The sequence below is a fragment of the Macrosteles quadrilineatus genome, unplaced genomic scaffold (assembly GCF_028750875.1).
Source record: "Macrosteles quadrilineatus isolate MER2022 unplaced genomic scaffold, UCM_ALF_1.0 Scaffold_7__1_contigs__length_78375512, whole genome shotgun sequence".
Lineage (NCBI taxonomy): Eukaryota > Metazoa > Arthropoda > Insecta > Hemiptera > Cicadellidae > Macrosteles > Macrosteles quadrilineatus.
The window spans coordinates 72,655,167-72,678,374 of NW_026542600.1; the positions used below are offsets into that span (position 1 = coordinate 72,655,167).

Consider the following 23,208-nt stretch of genomic DNA (forward strand, 5'->3'; position numbering starts at 1 on the left):
ACGTCCACACAGACATCACTTAAAAAACCACATTTTTGGGTTCAGGGGAACCTTAAATGGATAACAACAAATGACTCAACGCCTGCCGATGTTCTGCCAATCAAGAGATGGAGAGACAAAACTGCCAAAGACTGTTGTGAAGACAAAGTTAAGAAGAAATCTGTCGATTATTTTAAGAAATAAATCTGTGTGTACATTTTTAGATTTTAAGATGAAAGCATGTACTAAAAATATCATTAAAAAGTAAAAACATGACTTTTGTAGATCTTTCAGTACCGAAAGAACATTAAATGACCGAAAAAAAATGGGTTATCCGAAACGGCACCGACCCCCATATTTCGGTTAAACGGGGTTTTACTGTAGTGGAAAAATCTTATTAAAAAAATTACTTGCCTGATTTTGATTAGAATTGTGTATTTCATAGTTCTCTTAAGTCTTAACGAAATGGTACAACCTCTACTGCAGTAAAAATTTGGTTTAAAATGGATCAAATACATAAAAGCAAATCAATTTGATTCTATATCTCCACACAAAATAACTATAATGATGAGTGTTTTTTTTAAGTGATTTTGTACATATGACAAACATATTGATATTATTATTGAATGGCATTAAATTAGTAAGTTGGTTTGATTTAGCATTATAAGAGAGCCATTGAATTTTGAATCATTCACTAATCAAAGTAACTATAATTATAGGTAAATAACAAAATATGTCTTTCTTTGATAATGTATTTTCATAAAACAACCCACAACCAAAACTAGTTCACATGAAAGCTGGTAACATGATTGTATAACATTTTCTTACTCCTACAAAACCTTACATAGATAACAATTTCCCTTAGAATGTCGTATAATTTGTCATCATGCCCATCAAAGGCTGATGGTACGTGTTCACCACTTGTTGCTATTATAATTCACATAGGTTATACAAAATAATAGGTTATTTATAACCCTGATACATCTTTGAGCGATAGTAACGTGAACATTAGATTTGCCTTCAACTAACTAACAGAAAGTTAGAAATAAAAGATCTTCAAACATAGTTTAAATTGCTAACAAGACTTAAATAAAAGTTAAAAGTTAAGACTTAAAGTTTGATCTTTTTTTGAATTTCACTCAGTTAAATGTGTAAAATTGCAATTCAATAGAAAAAACAAATACAAAATAAGGTGCACCTTTTCGTTAAAAATAGTCATTATTAAAAAAACACACACTATTTCAGACTTTACCTACTTGCTTATACAGCAAAGGTTAGTTGAGATGCTTCGTATACCTACTGAACATACAAGGTGATGTTTGGTTTTTGATGATGGGCATATTTTTATTTATTTTTGCTTGTGTAAACGTGTGTCAACTGATTAGTGAGGAGTCTTATATTTCTCTTTTGCTTTAAATGCACCTAGCATTGATAAATGAGACAACTGAACAGTAAAAAAACATCAGCACACTACACATTCATTATGACAAAAATATGAAAAACAAGTAGGTTGGTAATAAATTAATAACCTACCAAAATATTATGTCAATACCACGTGGAGGGGAAAAGGACTAAATACCAGCTAATACAGTAATACCAGTTCTTTCTTTATCTTTGGTGCATAATCTATAATAACCTTACACTGTTTGGCATAACTCATAATTTTCTGCAAAATTGGAATTGTAGCAAAATCACTGTATCAATAATACTTGCATCAACAACACTATTCAGATAGCCTTCAAAAAGCCTCCAACAAATAGTATACATTCGCTTGGTTATAACAATATCACACTCTTACACTTTATGCACTGATAGAAAAATAAGGATGCACCATATCGTGCAGTGAGGTTCAATCACAGTCACTTTAGTCTCTTTTATCACTTTTTTCACAAACACCAGAGAAAAATAAGCTATTCTTTGACTAACAAACTATTTCACTAATACAAACACAATAGTAATAGTACCTAAGGCAACAAGAGAGACTACAAACATTGATCATTATTGCTTAAAGGTGAATAATGACAAACATCAGGTAATGGGGTAGTTGTGAGACTTTCCCACCAAAACCATCATACTTCATTATTCTGTAGCATTAGATCATTAGAATGGCGACATATATCACACAAAATGAAAATATACTTTGTCATAAGTACTTAATATGCAAATTTAGAGAGCCTGGAAGAGTTTCTTTTAGCTTTGGGGTTTTTAGTTATCTTCAGTTAAAGTTAACATTTTAGAAAAATCAATTGAGCCCATAATTTATTTTTACAAAGGGTCAGAACAGCTAGATTACTGAGGAAATTAAAAATTACTCAAGTTTTAAGTTGCTTTTTAAATACCTGTTTAACTATCATTGGAAGTAATCATTGTTGGTAGTCATATTATATTTAACAGGATGGGTTTAACTTGTCAGGGGATTTATCTCAGATTTACTGAGTTTACAAATTATTAAACTATTTCTAAAAATACTGTGAAAAAACATTAAATTACTAAACAAGCTCTCTTCTCTGATTTTACAAGTCGCCATTCATTCAGTTGCGTGGAGCCGTTAGATGGCAGCTGCCACTGGAATTTCTTGAGTGATTCCAGCAGCTAACTTTAACCTCAGCAGCCACCAGCTTCAGCAGGTTTGCCTGAAGCTTTGGTAATCGTCATTGTTGTGAAGATCTGTAAAAAACAACAGTAAGTTTAAGAAGTGAAACATTTATTTTTGAACTTGTTTCTCTTGTTAATATTTTGGATCGTTGTAAAACAGCTTAGCACGGGAAATGTTGTCCTCCTCCCATAACAACAACCTTGATTCAGTGTCAGCTCAGCCTCGCACGGAGACCGTTGTGTCCGCTTATTGTGCCAGTTTTATACATCAATCCAGTATAATTAGTTTTTAGATCCGACTATTTTATTGGTGGAGGGAAGGGGGCTGTTCCACATTAAGAGTGGTGTGGGGTTTTGGCTTCGATTTAGTGAAATGGAATAGAATAATGAAAATAATTACTGTAGTGAAAGATTGTGAAAGGAACCTAACCTCGAAATTGTGCTTGACGCCTTTTTGCGATATGTTTTTTATGGTGTCACTGGGATTTTCCCCTGCTTTTTCCCTCTATTTGGCAATACTGAGGACCTGCTAGCAGTTTTGTTTGGTGCTGCTATCTGTCTGGTTCTTGTAAACTCTGTCCACAACAATTGAAACGCAGTACATTCTATAATATGTAGGGATGGACGGGATTGAATTTTTAGTTCGGGACGGGACGGGACGGGAATTTTATTTCCTTCCCGATTTTCGGGACGGGACGGGACGGGATTTTTTCTGTGCATAAAAAGAAAGTCTTGAGTATTGCAGTTACCAAAAAAAGACATACAAAATCAATTTTTACCGATTGTGGTACTGATCTATAAAAACCAAAAAAATGGGTAACAATATACAGGTACCTATAGAAACTTGTGACTCACGGTCACGGCGCGATCGTCGGTATGACTCGCGGTCACGGCCTGATCGACAGTATGACCCACGGTCACGGCGCGATCGTCGGCATGACTCCGCGGTCACGGCGCGATCGTCGGTATGACTCGCGGTTACGGTGCAATCGTTGGTCCAATAATCACGGTCACAGCGCAATCTTCGTTATGACTCGCGGTCACGTTGCGATCGTCGGTATGACTCCACGGTCACGTCGTGATCGTCGGTATGACTCCGCGGTCACGGGGTGATCGCCGGTATGACTCGCGGTCACGGCGCGATCGTCGGTAGGACTCCACGGTCACGTCGTGATCGTCGGTATGACTCCGCGGTCACGGCGCGATCGTCGGTAGGACTCCGCGGTCACGGCGCGATCGTCGGTAGGACTCCGCTGTCATGGCGCGATCGTCGGTATGACTCGCGGTCACGGCGCGATCGTCGGTATGACTCGCGGTCACGGCGCGATCGTCGGTAGGACTCCGCGGTCACGGCGCGATCGTCGAAATGACTTCGTCTCCTGCGTTCGCGGACCTATCGCTCGCAATAGCGGCGTCATCGGCACTCGCGAAGCGGCAAAATCGCCGACGATCGGACCAAATCCCGTCCCGAAATATTCCCGAATCAAATGTAATCCCGTCCCGATAATCGGGAATATTTTTTTCCCGAAAAATTCCCGAAATTTCGGGACCCGTCCATCCCTAATAATATGTCTCTCCTATTGGGTGAAACTAAATTTAAACATTCTCGCGCACTCATCCACGCAGCGCATTGGCTGCTCCCGCTCCCGGAAGCGGCTGGCCATTTTGCAACCGCAATGAATGTGTTAAGTACTTAACAGGACACATAAAAATAAATAAAATCTTTATTGTTTAGGTATTTATCAGGTGTTATTTTTTATTGTCTATGTATTACATTACAATATGTTTATTGTCATATTTCAGTTTGGTGAGTACCGGGGCTATAGAATACAGGGGCTGGCTCACGGCTTTGATGTAGCACCAGTGCCAGATTTACCACTAGGCAAAAGGACGCAGAATTTTCTACTTAAAAAAATTAGGTACTAGGTTAATTAGGACTGGGACCGATTTATTTTTTCATTTTGATGTCCTCAGAGGCCAATAACACCATTCGTTCAAATTTATATATATATATATATATATACATATAGGTTTATATATGTGTCCATAAACACGATAACTTGTGTAATTTATGTCCAATTTTGATGAAATTTGGTTTGAAGGTGTAAGGCGGGATAATCTTGAATGAGTTCGTGAACCAGCATGATCGGATCATGGGAACAGGGTTTTACGGGGGGTTTTAAGGGGTAAAGATTGGTTTTTCTAATTTTTGACCCTCTAAATACAAAATTTCCCAATATCTCTCCAGACCTTTTTAAAGAGCTTAAAAAAACAAATAATTTAGTATATCAAAGTGTATATCAATTATTGCTTACGGAGAAAATTCAAAAAATTGTTATTATAAAATTCCTATGTTATTCTTATGGAGAATGTTGTAAAATGTTGTAGTTTGCTTGTTTATGGGTATATTTTGATCAAACTTGGTAAATTGATTTATTTTATACTAAGTTATTAATATTTTACTAAAAAACACACTTTTTTACCCTCCCTGTAGCAGCAAGCCTAGGTACTCATAAAACCTAATGTTAATTAAATATATTTAATTGAAAATCAATTCAGGCAGATGGAAATTCGCTTAGTCTGCAGGTTTGCTGCGGCGGGGGTGTTAATTTTAATAGAAGTTTCAGAGCTCTATAAGCGCTCAGGAAAACCTGCAGATGCTCAGGTAAACGGGCGGGTTGTTCTTTTAATGGGTTAATTTCAAAAAAGCTTAACTATAGCAACTGCTAGTCACTGGCAGGCAGAAACTGGCGTGTATAGAAAAAAGTAGACAAAATTCACGTTATTAAATTTGGAAATTCAAAATTAAATTCTTAAATGAGAATAGTCGTAGGACAAAAATGTGTGAGTTTAACAAAAATGAACATAAAAGGTGCAAATAAGATTAACTATTATAACTAACCTTCAAAATAAATCATCCGTGAAAAGGTTTTAGAAGATGCGTAAATCGGAAGTCAAAAAACTAAAGAATCTCTTCCTTGGTCAAGTTACGATTACAGTTCGTTTGAGGCTTACACACTCTTGCGCGAATTAAAATACAAGCCAACAGCTGATCGGGAATTTTCCTATTGGTCCGTCGTCTGTCACAAACACCAGTCTTGAGGTTTTTTTATGTCGTCGTTGGCGTTATATATTTATTTGTCAAATAGTATTGATCCTGTCGAAGTGTGAAACAATCTGATCAGTTTGATGCTTTAGAGTGTTATTATTAATAAATAAATTGTGTGAGTGTGTGTTTGTTCTACATTGTGATTGAAACTAGGCCTACGTTCTATTGCACACAGTCCAAGTTATTACTAACACATAGACCTATGTGTAGGCTACTATGGGTTTTAATGGGTAAGTTCTGGTGTTTTACTCACAGTATGTTTTTACCCCCTTAAAAATTTAGTACCTTAAAATGCTATTATTAAGGTTAAAAATGTTGAAGATAATCAGCATATCTATTACACTATTACGCTTTATTTTTTCAAATAATTGTATGTTAATATAAATAAGACAGTTATAACCTTTCAACAATGATTGGACTCGTGTAATACTTTTGACTTGACTACAATTTATAAAATACAAAATCCAAGGCACTTACCATTTATTTTTTTTTTATATCTCTTATAGTTTTTGAGTAAAACAGCTGGCACACTTATATCAATCACCCTGTATATCTAAAACTAAATTACATATCCAAGATATAATCAAATTTGTGTTTTCTGATTGAGCGATACAGTATCTTGAACATAACTGATTAAAACTATCAATATCTCAAATGAAAGCCTTTATTTCTAGAAGTATTTTAAAGACCAAGACAAAAATAGAGTTATAGAGTTGGCCTAAGAAAGATTTTTTTATAACCTAGCCTACTATACCTAAATTGATTTGTCTGATTAAACATTGCACAGTTAATGTGCGATTTACCTCAGCGCAAGTAGGGTGGATCCCGATCAGATTATTAAAGTCGTCCTTCTTGGCTCCCAGTTTGAGTGCAAGGGCAAAACCTTGAGTGATTTCTCCAGCATTGGGCCCAAGGTAGTGGAAACCAACCACTCGTTCCTGTAATAAGACGGGGACTTAAGTAGGTCCATGTTAGGTTAGGTTGACACAAACTCAAGTTTAACACTGAGGCAACGCTAAGGTAGGAAAATTAAAAGAGAGTTGAAAATACACTTTTGGTCCTCGAGATGAACAATATTTCTTGTTATACTGTACCATTCTTTAAGCTGTATGATTAACAAAATATAAATTTTGTACATTATTAACCTTTAAAAATTAGCCCCTAAAATGGTTTCCAGTTTCTTGTTTTGCTATCAGATACAAACAGTTGTTATTGTTATTTGGAAGTACTGCTTTAAACCTGCATCGCACGTATTAAAAATTGCCATTTTTCCTGCAGTATGTTTAGGTATTGGTACCGTATAATGTGCATAATCGTACACTAGAGTACTAATAACAAGAACTGTAGTTTGTTGTACGTATGTTGTAGAATGCAGCAGTGTTGCAACAGAATGACCTTTTGCTTGCTGCTTAACAGTTAACACCGATCTTAAAGACTGACTTTAGAAATTCAGATCTTTTAGTTCAGATTGGATGTCCATTAGCTCGAATTTTCAAAAGTCTATTGTACTTATTTTGTGTGCAGATGCTATTGTTATTGAATGACTTTCACACTAACCTGTTCACTTTTCAGACAGATGAGTTTTCCGTAGGATTTGTTCTTGTTTCGTTTGTTCAGATCCCACTCTAGAGGTTGGAAGTGCAGGTGGTAAACCTCAATTTGGTCTGGGAACTTCTTCATTGCATCTTCTTCAGAGTACCCGACACAGCCGTACTCCAATGGAGTGAACACCGTGGTGGGCACATGGTTATAGTCAAAAAGAGCCTTGCCTTTACCATACAGCCTCTGTGAACAGTCATTGTACTACATTATAGGGCCTGAAGATCTTTTGAGGTTCATTGTATCAAACGACCACAGCAAAATTGTAAATTTGCAATCCCTCGTTCTTTGTAGACTCTTTCTGTGATTGTGAGAATAAAAATTCAGCTCAGTTGACTGGAAAATTAGTTGTTTGCACGCCTGTTATAAATGACCCAACAATATTTCTGACCCTAACCAATGCCATGGGTCAACCCCCGACCCAAATATTGCAGGGACCCACAGATCCCCAACAGTTTTGTCAAGCGGCGGGAGAAAAGAATAATGGAGGATGAACCAAGAACCAAGCAGTATTGCTAAGTTAAAAGGTTGATAACAATTCAGGTCACTGCACTGCATATTAGCGATGGACAGGTAAAGAATGTTTAAGAAATTATAAAAAAAAATTTCCCGATCATCGGGACGGGATTTTCAACATTTTCTCGGGACAGGATTTGATCTGATTGTCGGCAATTTTGACGCGTTAGAACGGACAATGACGGCATTTTCCGCGATCGCAGGACATATTGCCGGTATGGCTGATGACGATGACTATGTCTACGGCGTTGCGAGAGATGTTAACGAACCTAGGAGGCGATAACCATGTCTCTGTGATTGCAGGAAATGTTTAAGATGGCATCGCGAATGTGGGTCATGTTGACAATCAAGCTATGAACGCAGGACCTGTTGACGACAGTGTTGTGATTGTGGTAGATGCTCTCGATTAAAAATTATACTGTCCGCGAGAGTTAAGAAGTCCCTTGAGCCAGGGCCAATGACAGTGTTTGGAGGTAATCGCTCACTATTTGCAGGCGCTAAGCATGAGGGAACCTGGCTTCGGGCCCTTGGCACATGCTGTATGTATCTGTAAACATCTGTTGTAAACATCATAACTCATATCTTTGTTTGGGTGAGTGGATGGTCGAATCATTTGCTTCAACGCGGTCTCGTATTTTCGTACAGTTATTTTCGTTTTGATTTGTACGTTGCTGGCCGCTATGGAAAAACTAAAGCTGCGTTTTCTATATGAAAACGTGGTTTGGCCATGCAAAGTGGGGAGAGAGATTTAATTAGACGGGTGATTGAGTTCCGAGATGATGAAAATCCCAATGAAGTCATTAGGGCCGATAGAAAAGGCAACAAAAATTCAAACTATTGCAATGTTGTAAACTGTTAAATTTATAATTAGGAGAGCGGGTAAAAACTAGACATTGTGTGTAAAAAAACTGTAACCGGTTTTGAGGGAAAGAATACATTTTAAAAGGAGCTAATAGAAGGGAAGGAAACTGGCCCACGACGTAGGTAGTGGTAAAGGAAGTAGTAAAGGCCGGCATCGCAGAGTGGGGGAACCGTTTGTTGCAGTTAGATTAATGTATCTGTAATACCTAAATGCTATGAAAAGGGAAGGAAACAGGTCCATGACTTGGGAAATGGTGAAGGAAGTAGTAAGGCTAGCAGTTCAGAGAGTGGGAACTGTCTGTGGCAATTACATTAATGAATCTGCAATCCTAAAATGCTATGGGAAGGGAGGAAAACAGGTCCACAACGTAGCAAGTAGTGAAGGAAGTAGTAAAGGCGTGCAGCGTGGAGTTTGGGAATGGTTTAATGTATCTGAAATACTAAGACTGCTTTCAGAGTAAACTAATTATTTTCCCCAGGTACTTGGCTTTAATTTGGGCAATGATGATGCCATTGATTGATTGAGTGAATGATAAAATCCTATGGTCTGAGCCCAGCCTATTAACAAAATAAATTGAACCCTGGACACACCCAACTTGTAGCAGATCCGAGGCTTACAAGGTGTAGACTTTACCCCCCTCGAAATTAACACCTCACAATGTGCTACAATAAAGTTGCTTCACTACAAGCAATAACCCTTACCTTAGCCAACAGTTTCCCAGCTTGTATGGCCACTGGAGTCAGCTGAAGTTTCTCTTCAACAACATCACCGACAGCAAAAATGTTCCTCACACTGGTTTGACTAAATTCGTTCACTTCAATTCTGGTGCTGTGAAACATAAATCAGTAGCATTATTATAGAGTAATACAGATGGATATAAATAGGTAATGGCATTGGTAGCATTTATGAAGATTTGTCTGTCTAAAACAAAGTCGGATATTTAAGGGATAGTGTCGGATATGAAATTTGAACCAAATCCAACCCGATTTTTTGGATATACACATACCTCTAGTTTAGACACAAATGGTATAACTCTGTTGTATGAATAAATGCATTACATTGGTAATACAAGTATTTTCTCATTGTTTTATTTCATTTTTAAATCACAACACTAAGAAAAATACATTGTACATCATAGAATTTTATTTAGTGAAATAATTAAAAAAAATACCTTTCAATATTTTATTTCATCATTGCAGATTTTAAAACTCTCATTTCAGGATTGTAGTTTGTTATGGATTGATTACGATTATAGTAACAGTATCCATTACTTGTTATAAATTCAAAATGTTATTTAAAGTAAATGTTGGTGAACCTAAATATGAATTACAATAACTTAAAAACATGATCCACCATGATTGTTAGTACCAAACTGTAGAACCATACAAAAAGAGTTACATTAATATGAGGAATGACAAATGTTAACCATAAGAAAAAAAATAACACACACACAAAGTTTGTGGGATTTCCATAAAAGAAGTATACATGGTTATTATTTGATTTCTGATTAAGAAGCTTTTGTTGAGTTTCATTTGAAATTGAATTTCTTAAGAATAGTTCACAACCTCTACTGACTACCAAAACATTAACACACATAGTTAAACTTAAGATTGTTAACTAACAGGAAGCTATAAACTAAATCAATACCTCCAGGAAAAGGGATGATACTTACCTACTTTCTTGAAACTTGACATTAAGGTTTTCAAGTCCTATGCCTGTTGTGCATGGCTCTCTTCCAATGGCCAAGAAAACCGTTTTAAATGTGTCAATGTACTCAGACCCATCTGAGAGACTTTTGGCTCTTACCTTCAAACATAATAAGTGTTACCAGTGAAATAGGGAATCTTTCGCAAAGGAATTTAGGCTAGTTCAGCTGGGAAAATTAGAGTACAGGGGCTAAAAGATAAAAGAATAGAAAACATTCGCCCTGATTTAGTGCTTCTTCAGAGATTAGGTTGAAGAGAAATGTCCGTTTAAGTTCAAAACTGGAGTGATACTTCCTTACTAGCCAACTGGCTTTCCTTTAAAATATTACCAGCGAAATAGTCAACTTAGTTTACAATTATCAAAAGAGCCATGGTTTCTCTTAAATTCTTATTACTGCAAAAATGTGATCACACTTTTAAGCATAAGAAATTACTACTGATTATAAATGTTCGCATGTGATTGGTTTGGATCCAGACTTCAGACGGTTTGGACCTGCATTTGATTTAGGTAAATCACTTGCACAGCTTTTGTCATAGCCATAAGATTTTTGTGTGCATCTTTTAATGGTTAGGTTTTCTTTAGTTCTGACAAGAATCTGGTTCTGAGCTTGCCAAAGTAGAGGGAATCTTATTTTTGTTCAATTACAAGCATATTAGTTTTTGGCAAGAAGTTTTGAAATATATTTTGAACTGACACAACCTACAAGAGTAGAAACCAAACAATAAAAAGATACATGCTTCTTGAAAAAAGCAAAAATATTCCTGACAAAATAAAAACAAGTAGTCTAGTAGGCCTAGCTATGATCATGATGAAATACCTCACTGAATAAAGTCAACATCATGTGAGTAAAATTATAGCCCATTTGACTGATAAATAGCATTCAGCATGACTAAGGTTATGAAAATAAATTTTTACTGCAGTGTCATTTGAAAATCTATGATCAATTCAGTTTATAGGGAGAGCACCAAAAGCTATACAAAAAATGTCAATGATGTACTCTTCCCCCGGTTTCATCCATACAGCGTTTTGATTTTTGAACGTATTTGATGTTCATTAGTTTTAATTAATTTTCGTACAATGAAAAACTTTAAAACAAATTTTTGATAACTCAAATGAATAATTATCCATGGATTCAAAACAGTTTTAATGTACAGTATTATAGATAAAACAATGAGCTTTATGAAATAAGAATGTTGAAATTATTAAAGAAAAAAATTAAGAACTAAGAATTATATTATAGAAAAGATAAAAATAAGGAAAATTCTTTTGTTTATTCTTACCAGAAGATTCTCGCCATTTTTTGTAACTGACTCAGGAACATGTTTAGGGACAAACTTTACTCCGTGGGCTTCCAAGGTTTCACCAATCTTATTGGCAATATCTTGGTCAAATCCTCTCAAAAGAATAGACCTCACCTAAACAAAGGTTAACATTTAATTTCTATAAATGTTTAATGTGACACTAAATAATGTTGTTATTCATTGTGCAAATATACATTGGGTTTCATATAGGAATTTGGCTAAAGCGTTAAAAGTGGCTGATGGAATACTTTTAAATAGGTATTCAAGTATTGGAGTATTCAAGTGGTTGAGTATTTTCGAATGCATATTTCAGTATTCGGCTCGACTCGAGCTTTTCAAGAAAACTTGAAGAGTTGAGCTTTTTATGAGTTTGCTGGAATTATTTATATTTTAATCATACAGTATGGCAGAATCAAAGCATGATCTTTACTCTAGCAAGTTATTTTATAATTCTTGGGGTCTACTGGTCTTAAAACATACCTGATATTTAAAGTTGTTAAAACTGAGAAGAATAGAATTGAAGAAGTAAAATGCTTGGTTTGGATACCTCAATGGCAAGATTAAAATGAAATGACAAAGACAGCTTTGGCTTCCTAGATCTGACAAATAAAGTACTAAAGCATATTTTTAACGTTAGGATGTGGAGACAGACGTTTGTTTATTGTTTCGGCAATACACTGTTTTACTTTCCGAAGCTACAAAAAAACAACATTAAACTTGGTAAATTTATTTATTTTATACAAAGTTAATAATATTTTAATAAAAAAACACTTTTTACCCTTCCTGTAGCAGCAAGCCTAGGTACTCATAAAACCTAATGTTAATTAAATAAATTTAATTGAAAATCAATTCAGGAAAATGAAAATTTGCTTAGTCGGCAGGTTTGCTGCGGCGGGGGTATTAGGATTTTGAATCATCAGCCTAAATCCATAAAAGAGGAAACAAGAATTGATAGTTCCAAGCAAAAACATAAATAATATATGATAATTTAGTTTACTATTACTAGTTGATTAATTAGTTTACTCATGAGATTTTGTACTTGCTATCCATGTAATCAGAAAATCATTTCCTCTACAATAGTTGTGTATTTTATTGAATTCTGACCACAAAAAAATAATTTATAAATGTTATTTCGTTAACAAATACTGTTATACATACTTGACACCATTCAAATATACAAACTTGAACCTTCATGTTTAAATATTTTTTCCTACCGATGCATTAGTCATTTCCACTCTCGAAATGTGCTCGGCTAAAGCTTTGTGCGCCAATGACGTGCTTTATTAATTGATTGATTGATTGTTACCATGACTGTGACGTCGAAGCCAAGCCCTACTAAGAAGCCTGCGGTTTCCAATGCGATGTAGGACGCTCCTATGATGAGTGTCTTGCCTGGAGGCTCTTTCAAGGAGAAGACATCGTCCGAGGATATGCAGAGGTCTCGAGCCCCGGGGAAGTCAGGATAAACCGGACGGCAACCCATGGCAAGTAAGAAGTTTTGACCGGTGATAGTCTTCATAAAGTTACCTTCCTTGTTGTACAGCTGTAAATAAAAACATTTGATACAGAAAGTTCTTTTACAACCAGTCAATCTAATTAAACAGTCATGTGGATTACGGTGGCCCTTCTGTTAACCCAATGACACTGTAATTTTATTTTATTTCTCTATAATTGATAATTATTTGGTTATTTCATTTTATGTATTTTACCGGGCATGTATTTCAACACGATATGTTGCATTAGTCCATTTTTTACCAAAATAAAAGCCGAAAAAGAAAATCTGTGCCCTCCTCCTCTATACTAATGTAAAAAGATTTAAAACAGGTGTGTTATAACTTAACTCACTAATACCGTCAACCTCCACCCAAGACACTGATTACCTAACACGTTTGATGCAGGCTACTATAATTGTAGTGCCTGAGGAGAAATTACAAAAATAGTACCAGATAAAATCTCAATAATCTGAGAATAACAAGTAACAAAAAGCAAGTATGGAAGTTATCAAGAGATATTAATTATGAATACTCTTTTCCCCCTAATAAAATGTTCTTAAGTTATACAAACACTAAGAAAAGATACTCACATTAAGTGTATGCTTATCTACGAACTTGGCATATGCGTTGTAGTACGTTACTTCTTTTTTTTTCAAATCAGTTCTATATTTAAAGTTGAGAGACTTAATGTAGTCTTGGATATTTGTCACCATCTCCTCCCACGAATGTCCTGTAGAATATACAGCTAGATTCAGTAGAGCATATTTATGAGAATCGTGTCGTATTAAGCATAATTTTGTCTCAAGCAGAGTTATCAAATATGTTTTTAATTTGTTGACTCTAATGTTAAGTCAATAAACTTGGGTGATATTTGTGATTTAGATAATGATAACTCAGTATCACACTAAATACTAGCTTTAATTCTTTTTTGACATTCTATGTTACTATTACAATATTGGTTTTTATTTTTTTGTGTTTACTAATTGTTATATAAAGGTGTGAAATAAACTCTTACTATTAGCATGTCGATTGTATTGATGTTTTTGGATAGATAAACAAACAACCCATCAATTTAAAACATTATTAAAATAATTCTAGCAAACAGAAAGCCAACTAACTTTTATTATCCGTGGTCCAGCCAAAGTATGCAGAATCTTCAATATCTTCACCCATGAGCGCTGCCTTGTGCATAAGTTTTTTGGGGATGCAGCCCACATTGACACAAGTTCCTCCCAAGCCCCACGAAGTCCCTTGGGGAGAAGGCAGTACTAGGTCGCAACACGCCACTTTGCGACCGTACGACGATGCTTCCTGTGAGACACATGCGACAACTTCAGTTTGTGTGGGGAGTAAATTCAATTCAATGATTTACTGTAGTAAAAACTAACGGATAGTTCAGAATCATTATTGAAACATAAAACAATCAAAATGGCTTAGAATGTAGGCCTACTTAATAATCTACCAATGTATCGGAATGAAATCTATAATTCTGTAACAAAATATTGTTTGTGCAAGCAGGCCTGGGTTAGAATGGTTTGTAAAACATGTCTAATTTTAACAAGAGATCGAATTGTCATACCGAAAGGCAAGAAATTGTACATTTTTACCCCTTGGTATTCAAAGCTGTTTTGAGTGACAGTATGCATATGCCTTACAGAGGAAATATTATCTTTAAATATTGTAAAATAGTTGTGGACATCAAAACAAATTAACCTCACCTCCTTCTTTGTGAAGTAAAAACTCTCTTGTTTGCATGCAAACTATTAACCCAAAGTGAGGTAACATAAGATATGAATGTAGCCATTATAATATATACACATAAGGACTTCAGATGAAACATTATATTTATTATCATTAATATGATTCATGATTTTTTTATTTTTTTAGGGAGAGGAGGGAAAATGCTTTACGCACACAGGTGGCCAGTCTGTAGTGTGAACACCAAGTGGATGGATCAGACTACTCACTAACCCTCTACTCTGTTGGACACAGACAGACCTGGGATTGTCACATGTCTTCAAGTCAGGCCAACATGTGACCTAAGCGTGTTGTTTCCTAATAAAACAACACTAAATTATTTGTTTTTTAAGCTCTTTAAAAAGGGCTGGAGAAAAATTGATAAATTTTGTGTTTTAAGGATAAAAAATTAGAAAAAAACCCATTTTTACCGTATAAAATGCAACAAAATGCTAGTAAACAGAAGCTGTTAGAAGGAGTAGGTTGATATTAATATGACTAAAATCAGTTGATAATTAGTTTTAATTGTTTAAATATGTAAATTATTAAATCTTATAAATAATAAATCGTCAATACTAAAACTTTCTGAGAATTCTTGGACTTATCTCAAGAGTCATTGAGATAAGGTGAAATGGTTACCGTCTACTCTTAGTAAATAGTTAAGAGAATTTCTGATTTATAAATTCTTCAACACATTTAAAAGTGTGGAGGAGATAGGATGGCTATTCTTTTTATATTATAGTTATTCCAAGTGCTTTTACAATTACTTCTTAATTCATATGCATGTTACCAAGATTAATTTTTTAACAATGTGTTTTTCTACACTGTGAACAACAAGTATCCAGTGAAAATTTATCATTGGCTTGGATACAAATACTCTAATACAATAGTTGTTTTACCGTCCCTGACAACACAGCTTCGTCCGAGGAATAGAAACGATTTAACACGATTTTGTGACACACAATTAATTTAATTTTAATAATTAGGAGTAGTATTTGTTATTAGCCTAATTGTTATTTTTTACTCTGAGATATTTATTCTGTGTACCGTTTTTGATTTATCATTATTTTGTATTAGATTTTAACTTTTATTTTCAATGGAAAATTAACAAAAAATGTGTTAATTGTGCTAATGGCTTATTGCATGCTGCTAATAGCCTACGGTACTTTACGCGAGTTGCGTACACTACTTTACCTACGACAGTGTTTTAATTATTAAAAATCACTACTCATAACTTCTTAAAAGAGGTAATGTTTTGTTTATAATAACCTCTCATTGCCACTGACAGTGATGCAACGAAACATTGTTTTAAACACTAATTGCACCACTCAACAATTAAATTGGCCTGAACAGCTGATTAGTTGAAGTTCAAATAATTACAATTTTACTTCTTCTCTCTCAATCCTTGAACCTCATTGGTCCGTTACCCGTGTTGTTATGAGTAAAACTAACTATGAAATGAAAAATGATTTATTCAATCAGGCAAAGTTAGGGCCACATGGCCCTCTCTTACACTTAACCTGTTTATACAAATCTAAACATATAGGCCTACTGTACAATACAAATACTATAATCTATTTACAATATTTAATGTAAAAAGAAACAGTAAACTTAAGGTATAGCACAAGTAAAACTATGCTGTTATGAAAGTAAACAATGCTGTAATGAAAAACTTTTCAATTCTAAGAACTGAACTGAAACGACTACTTTAAAAAACAGTCGTAGGTAAAATTATTTATAGCATTCCTAAACATATTGTCTTTACAGCCTGCGGTCTGTAAAAACCTAACTATTGCATCATTCTAAATGCAGAATGGCAATAAGATGATTACAATCTCTACAATACATTAGGTAATGTTCAATGAAACTCCTTTAAATGTACATGAGCACAAGTGCCAACTGTTCAACAAAACTCAAGGCTTATTCCAGCACAAATCCTACAATGGACTTATTGAATGGAAACATAGCTTATGATTCCGTTGTACAAAAATCACAAACCTTGGCAGAAGCTAATCCTCCAGATCCCCCTCCGATGACAATGTAGTCATAGTCGTAAGTATTGAATGTTCCTTCGAGTCTATCGAAAAGTGTACCATCGGCCAGCGCTTGCTCTGTATCAGTACAACCTCCTACATGCTGCTTGTTGATAAACACATTTGGTACGGTTCTTTGACCAGTCATATCTTTCAGAACATCTTGCATCTGAGATGTCTTCTCAGCTACAAAAATCACATTTTATTAACTGATTATTTTGTATGACTTAATAAGAACTAAACACATCAAGGTTTCAACATATCCACTACAGTCAGAAAAGATTTTTACGCCACACTACATTATTTTGACGAACTTCCCACGCAAGGATTTAGTCCAGAAAACAGCTGTTTGCCGCCAGCCTATTCAAATGGGGTTTCATTGTGTACTACTGTGCTGCAATGAGTTTTACCGGACACCAATCAGCTGATTATACTGTATTTAGGTGGCAGTGAGTGGTTATAAACAGAAAACATAACCTCTCTTAGAGGTTATGACTATAGTGATTTTTAGTCCTTTAGTTGGTGGAAATATATAAGGATTAGTACAGATTTAGTAGTATGGCGTAAACTATCGTACGTAACTCGTCCAAAATGTGTTTACCGGACTCGTATGGTAATCCCTCCGGTAAACACTTATTTTCAGGACTAGTAACGTAATATACTATTAATTTCTTTAATCAAAACCCCTTAGGGTGACTGTATTTGAACTTCTGAACTAGGTCTGTTATAAAGTTTTAATTTTGATTTGTGTTTCTGAACATTTAACCAAATTTTACACAATCCAACTTGAATGAACAATCTTTGCCTGGTTATTAATTGAGTTGTGTGATTTAAAGCTAAGAAATTAAATCTGAGGTTAAGCCAAATCTATTCCTAAGGCATTAATACATTTTTCTGAGGATAGCATAGGCTTACATGTACGGGAAAGAGTCCAATCTGGCACGCACAGTTTCCAATTTGCCTCATTCAAATCTCAAAATTAGCTAAACGCCTGTAATTTTTAATATATAAAATATAGACCTATGGATTAGTTCTGTCTTACAGTTTTCTCTGGAGGATTTATTGACCTGCACATTTCCCATTAAAACTGCTTAGAGCTTGGCACAATAGACTTTCTACTAGCTTTTAAAATAAATTTGAATAAGTTATAGTTGCTTAAATTTTGGTTTTATAGTTGCTTACCATCAATTTAAAAATACTCTGGGGGATAACTTTAGAAACCTATACAATTTAAATAATTATAATATAATTAACTATTCCTATTTATGTTGAAAGCCAAGTGTTTAAATATATTGTCTATATTGACTCAATGAGAAAACTTAATCTAAATAAGAGTTTAGAGAATATTTATTATTTATTACCTGGATAATTATCTAATTCCAGGGCATGGTAGTTTTCTTGCAATTGATTGAATATATTTTTGACCTGAAAAACAATCACATGGATAAAAGGAACAAACTTAAAATACCCCCGCCGCAGCAAACCTGCCGACTAAGCGAATTTCCATTTGTCTGAATTGATTTTCAGTTAAATATATTTTAATAACATTAGGTTTAACGAGTACCTAGGTTTGCTGCTACAAGGAAACTAATAAAGTGTGTTTTTGAGTAAAATATTGATAGCTTAGTAGAAAATAAATAAATTTGCCAAGTTTGATCAAAATATATTCATAAACAAGCAAACTACAACATTTGACAATATTCTCCATAAGAATAACATGGGAATTTTAAATTTAAAATTTTTTTAATTTTCTCCGTTACTAATAATCAAACAAAAATACTTTCATATACTAAATTATTTGTTTTTTTAAGCTCTTTAAAAAGGTCTAAAGAGAAATTGGGAAATTTTGTGTTTTGAGGGTCAAAAGTGAGAAAAACCAATTTTTACCCCATAAAACCCCCCGTAAAGCCCCGTTCCCATGGTCCGATCATGCTGGTTCGCGAACTCATTCAAGTTTATCCCGCTTTACACCTTTAAACCAAATTTCATCAAAATCGGACAAAAATTACTCAAGTTATCGCGTTCACGGACGTATATATATATATATATATAAGTCTATATATATATACATATATAAAAATTTGAACGAATAGTGTTTTTGGCCTCTGGGGACATCAAAATGAAAAAGTAAATCGGTCCCGGGTCTAGGTCTTATCGTGCCACCTACGGTAATAGCTACCGTACTTCCCTATAGGGAAATTCGCTAACAGTAGTGTTGCAGTGCCAAGTTTTGAAGAGATATTGTATCCAAGTGTTAGTACAAGTAGGCCTAAGTATAATGTGAGGAAGATAGCTAAACCTATATGCAGATTTGTTACTGACTAGGTCCTTTAGAATAGGGCCTAGGTTAGATTAGGAGGCAAAAGTTAACTTTAAATAGGTGATTCAGGGTTTCACCAACTAAAATTTTAATCCTTTTATGTCTTCTTATATTGTTTTTCAGACTGAATCCGAAAATGCAAACACAGTGTTTAACAAAAAGAGTCCTAAGTGTCCGAAATACAAAATAAAAGATTAGGAATTTGAGGTTCTTTTAGTGGTTGGAATAGTGGTTTGGGCTAGTCCAAGTTCTAGCGGTGAGGAAGGTATGTGGAGAGCAAACAGCTGTTTATATACGATACAAAACGTTGGTTCCAATAGGTCTACTGAAGTGATTCAGACGAGAACAAGAGGTTAGGAGAGGCTAGGAAATTACGATGATGATAAGAAATGCAAATTGAGGTTGATCATTGCAGATGCAGATTAAATCAATTCTTTGTTTGAAGTTCATTGTTGGTGATGGTGAGCTAATGTTATTTAGAGGTTTATTGCAAACATTTTCCATTACAATTCACAGTAATAACAGTGTCACAATTCCATCACGCTGAACAGTACCCCCTCATACTTGAAGTTCTTCAGGTCATATGTCAATTGTGGAAAAAAGCTCATCTTCAATGTTTCTTGACTCAGTAGAAGCCACTGACCCCGAAGTCAAATGCAACCTTTTCTCTAGATATTGTTCTTCGGTCTTCAGCAAGTTTGGTTGGTTTGGTTAGTTTAGAACAGTTTCATTTCATAAACAACAATTATTTTTTCCTCATGAAATCATAGGCCTACAGCAAGTTTGGTTGGTTTGGTTAGTTTAGAATGGTTTAATTTCATAATCAACAATTATTTTTTCCTCAACAAGTAAGTGTTGATGAGATCTATATGTTGCAATATGTTGTACTTTGCTATTGAAACCGGGATTTTACGGGAAATACAGAGGGAATTCAGGTTAAATTGAGGGAATTCTAGGGGTAATTGTGGTACAGTGACCTGTCACTGCAACTGCTATAGTTTGTGGTTTGTGGTGAAACAATTTAACAGATGATGTAATTGTGTAGATTTCGGATTGGCTGATGGTTTCTTTCGTGCAGTAGGCTAACTTAATCTGATTGGCTGGCGGTTTCTTTTTTGTTTGTTTAGAACCAGGGACGTAACTAGAGCATGTGGGGCATGAGCCCTGGGCGACAGTTGTTTGGAGCGCCAACTTGTGCACAAATTTTTTCAAACAAAAATTATTGAAAAATGTTTAATCCATCTTGTGTTGCAAAAGAAAATCATTATATTTTTTATTTTTATACAAGTCTAAAAGTACAAAGTGACATGATGAATGCTATATGACTGTTATTATACTGTTTACGAATCATGTTAACGGTCCGTATGAACTTGTACGGAGAGAGTATGAGGATGAGCATACTGCGTTGTCTCTCTGTCGTCGATGAGTCACTAGGACGGTGCCGGCGCGGCGTCAGAACACTTCCACCCCCCTCTCGGCATCCACCTACCTCTCAGCTCCCCATTCCTCACACCAGTCAGCACACACACACACATACTACAAACACAACACTAACACATTGACGGTATCGCTGGTCTGACCCATCGATATACAACATGTCTGACCTTGACTAACTGTGTATGTTGTGCACTAGTGTAGTTGACATCAGTTCATACTCAATGTCAGTTGGCAATCAATGTAAAATAAACTCTCTTGTAAAATGGCGTTTGCCGTGCATGTAATATAAATAAATAAATAAAAATACTTCATTCTACTCGTAATCAGTGGTTCAGGACACGAAACGTGGTTGCGGTGCTGTTTCTTTGCGTGTTACTAGCAATATTATTTTTGTGAATGATTTTGTTTCCAAATAAACTATTTGTCTTTGAAAATACGTAACGTACTGAATTCAATTATTTACCACATATATCTAGGCCTTAGTAGGCTACTTTGAACTTGAGGTTAAGCATTTTAAGATCTAAATAGTATTAATGTATTATACCGATGGACACACCACACATCTTTTAAGAAGGGGGGGGGGGGCAAAATAGGTGTTTGCCCCGGGTGCTGAATAGCCTAGTTACGTCCCTGTTTAGAACTGTATCCATGACTCCATGCTGTTAGTTCAGAGTGAAGTAGTGACAAAGGTAGCTCAAATTAGTGATTAATTTTCATTCTAATTGTGTCGGAAAGTAACGTTCTGACATTATGTAGGAAACGGGGTGATTCCTGGTGAAATATTTGATTCATGACCATCAGTATTATTTTAGTTAGTATAAATTCTCTTGTTACTGTATATTTAAATGTTATATTGTCATTCTTATTTATATTCTTATTTATATTTTATATTCTTTATTTATATTTTGAGTGAAACTGTCATCATTGAAGACGGACATTTTTTCCCTAGTTGTGTTTATTATTAATTGTAATATCATGTTAACATTCCTGTTATTTGATTAATGCTACAAAGTAATTGGCATGTGCTGTTTTGTAGCATTTGAAAATAAAATAAATAAATAAATAAATATGTGGGAATCAATTTTATGTAGGTAATCGTTGGACGAAGGGATTTTAATTTTCGTTGTAAGATAGTTGCTGGTTTGCTATCGGCAAACTGGCAAACCAAAGACATGGTGCTCTCCGTGCGTTCCGGTTTTGGTTATCTTTGAGTGAGCAGTAAATTATAAGTCGAGTGTATAGGCTATTCCTTGTGAATTCTTCACGTCGATTTAGTGAATTCAACATTCTTGAAGTGTGGAATTTCGTAAAATTGGTGTATATTGAGGTTTTGGAGGAACTGTGGTTAGGGTGGGTTTAATAAAATTCCAGTCATTATTTGGGACTGGAATTGCTTTTCCCCCAATTATTATCCTCCAAAAATTCATTTTATACACAATTTCACACTTCGGGAAGTGTTTTTAAGCTGGGGTCTGGGTCCTAAATTTTTACCACCACCGCAAACTGCAGTACAATAAACCTGATAATAAATTAATACAAAACGAACCACATAAAATTCACGCCCAACATCAACAACATATTAGAAGAGAACTGGAGAAACCTGGACATTCAAACGGCCAACTCCACAAAATTCCATAAGTACTTAGTTTACAGCTCAGAAATTGTTCAAGGTAGGCTAGGCCTATTTATTTATTCACACACGGTAGGCCTACATAAAAGAAGGAAAAAATACTTACCTTTTTGCAAAAAGGACATGTAGTTTTGCTGAAAATTACAATCTTATTGGTGTCAATTAGTCCCCTAAAAGCAGATTCTATCTCTAGGTTTGTTTCCATTTTGGCTGAAAATGTTAAGTTTCCCGAACCAAATCTTCTTGCAAGTCTACTAGAACTAGGCCTTGGTGCAACAACTTTGAGTGTGCTAATGAACAGAATTATATTTCTACTAAGTAACACAGCACATTGCATAGCAGCTTTTAGCAGCCACTGCTTACTAATACTAATAAATAAATAATTTTCATTATATAATTTTACATGAAAATGAGGTTATGGCTGCGGAAAGAAAGGCATATTTTTTTAGATAATAAGAACAAAATTGTAGAAGTGTGCCGTTGGTCCTGGAGCCGGAGCTGTTTCAATTCAACTTCACTTCAACTCTTCAACTTTCTTTCAAAGGAGTGCTCTGCTGCTGCTGGTGCTGGCTGCTGGTATAGGACCTAACGACCTAACCATAACCTACTCCTATGACCGTCGTAATTCGTGAAGTTAGCGGCACTTTTTCGGATTGTAATAGATATGGGTTGGTACGCCTGCGGACGCCACAAGCGTGTTTTGCAGGGATGTCGGAAACGCAATTCAATGACAATACGGTGCGAAATGATGTTTTTACATTTATATAATGTCAATTTTATCTTGTTAAACGTGTATGTATACACGTTAAAACTAATTAATTGACGTATTTTAATAGGCATATTTGAGGCCGTATTGTACATTATACGTAGCTATGGCTTAATAACACGCG

General features: G+C 35.1%; 1 protein-coding gene across 1 annotated transcript; it reads right to left on the bottom strand.

The window, feature by feature from the left end:
• Positions 1-723: 723 nt before the first annotated feature.
• LOC128998302 (thioredoxin reductase 1, cytoplasmic-like) lies at positions 724-22,850 on the bottom strand. The gene is made up of 12 exons (XM_054424381.1): positions 22,425-22,850; positions 18,293-18,356; positions 16,897-17,117; positions 14,280-14,472; positions 13,752-13,891; positions 12,975-13,211; positions 11,648-11,782; positions 10,333-10,466; positions 9,362-9,488; positions 7,241-7,468; positions 6,487-6,621; positions 724-2,646 (listed from the first exon to the last, which is right to left on the bottom strand). The coding sequence occupies exons 1-12, from the start codon at positions 22,653-22,655 to the stop codon at positions 2,584-2,586; spliced, it is 1,908 nt and encodes a 635-aa protein (XP_054280356.1). The 5' UTR covers positions 22,656-22,850; the 3' UTR covers positions 724-2,583.
• Positions 22,851-23,208: the final 358 nt, after the last annotated feature.

Coding starts and splice junctions, on each gene's coding strand:
- LOC128998302 (XM_054424381.1), bottom strand. CDS start 22,655: ATGCAATGTGCTGTGTTACTTAGTAGAAATATAATTCTGTTCATTAGC. Junction 13,892..14,279: donor CTGGACCACGGATAATAAAA/GTTAGTTGGCTT, acceptor TATATTCTACAG/GACATTCGTGGGAGGAGATG. Junction 6,622..7,240: donor TCTGTCTGAAAAGTGAACAG/GTTAGTGTGAAA, acceptor GTCTTATTACAG/GAACGAGTGGTTGGTTTCCA.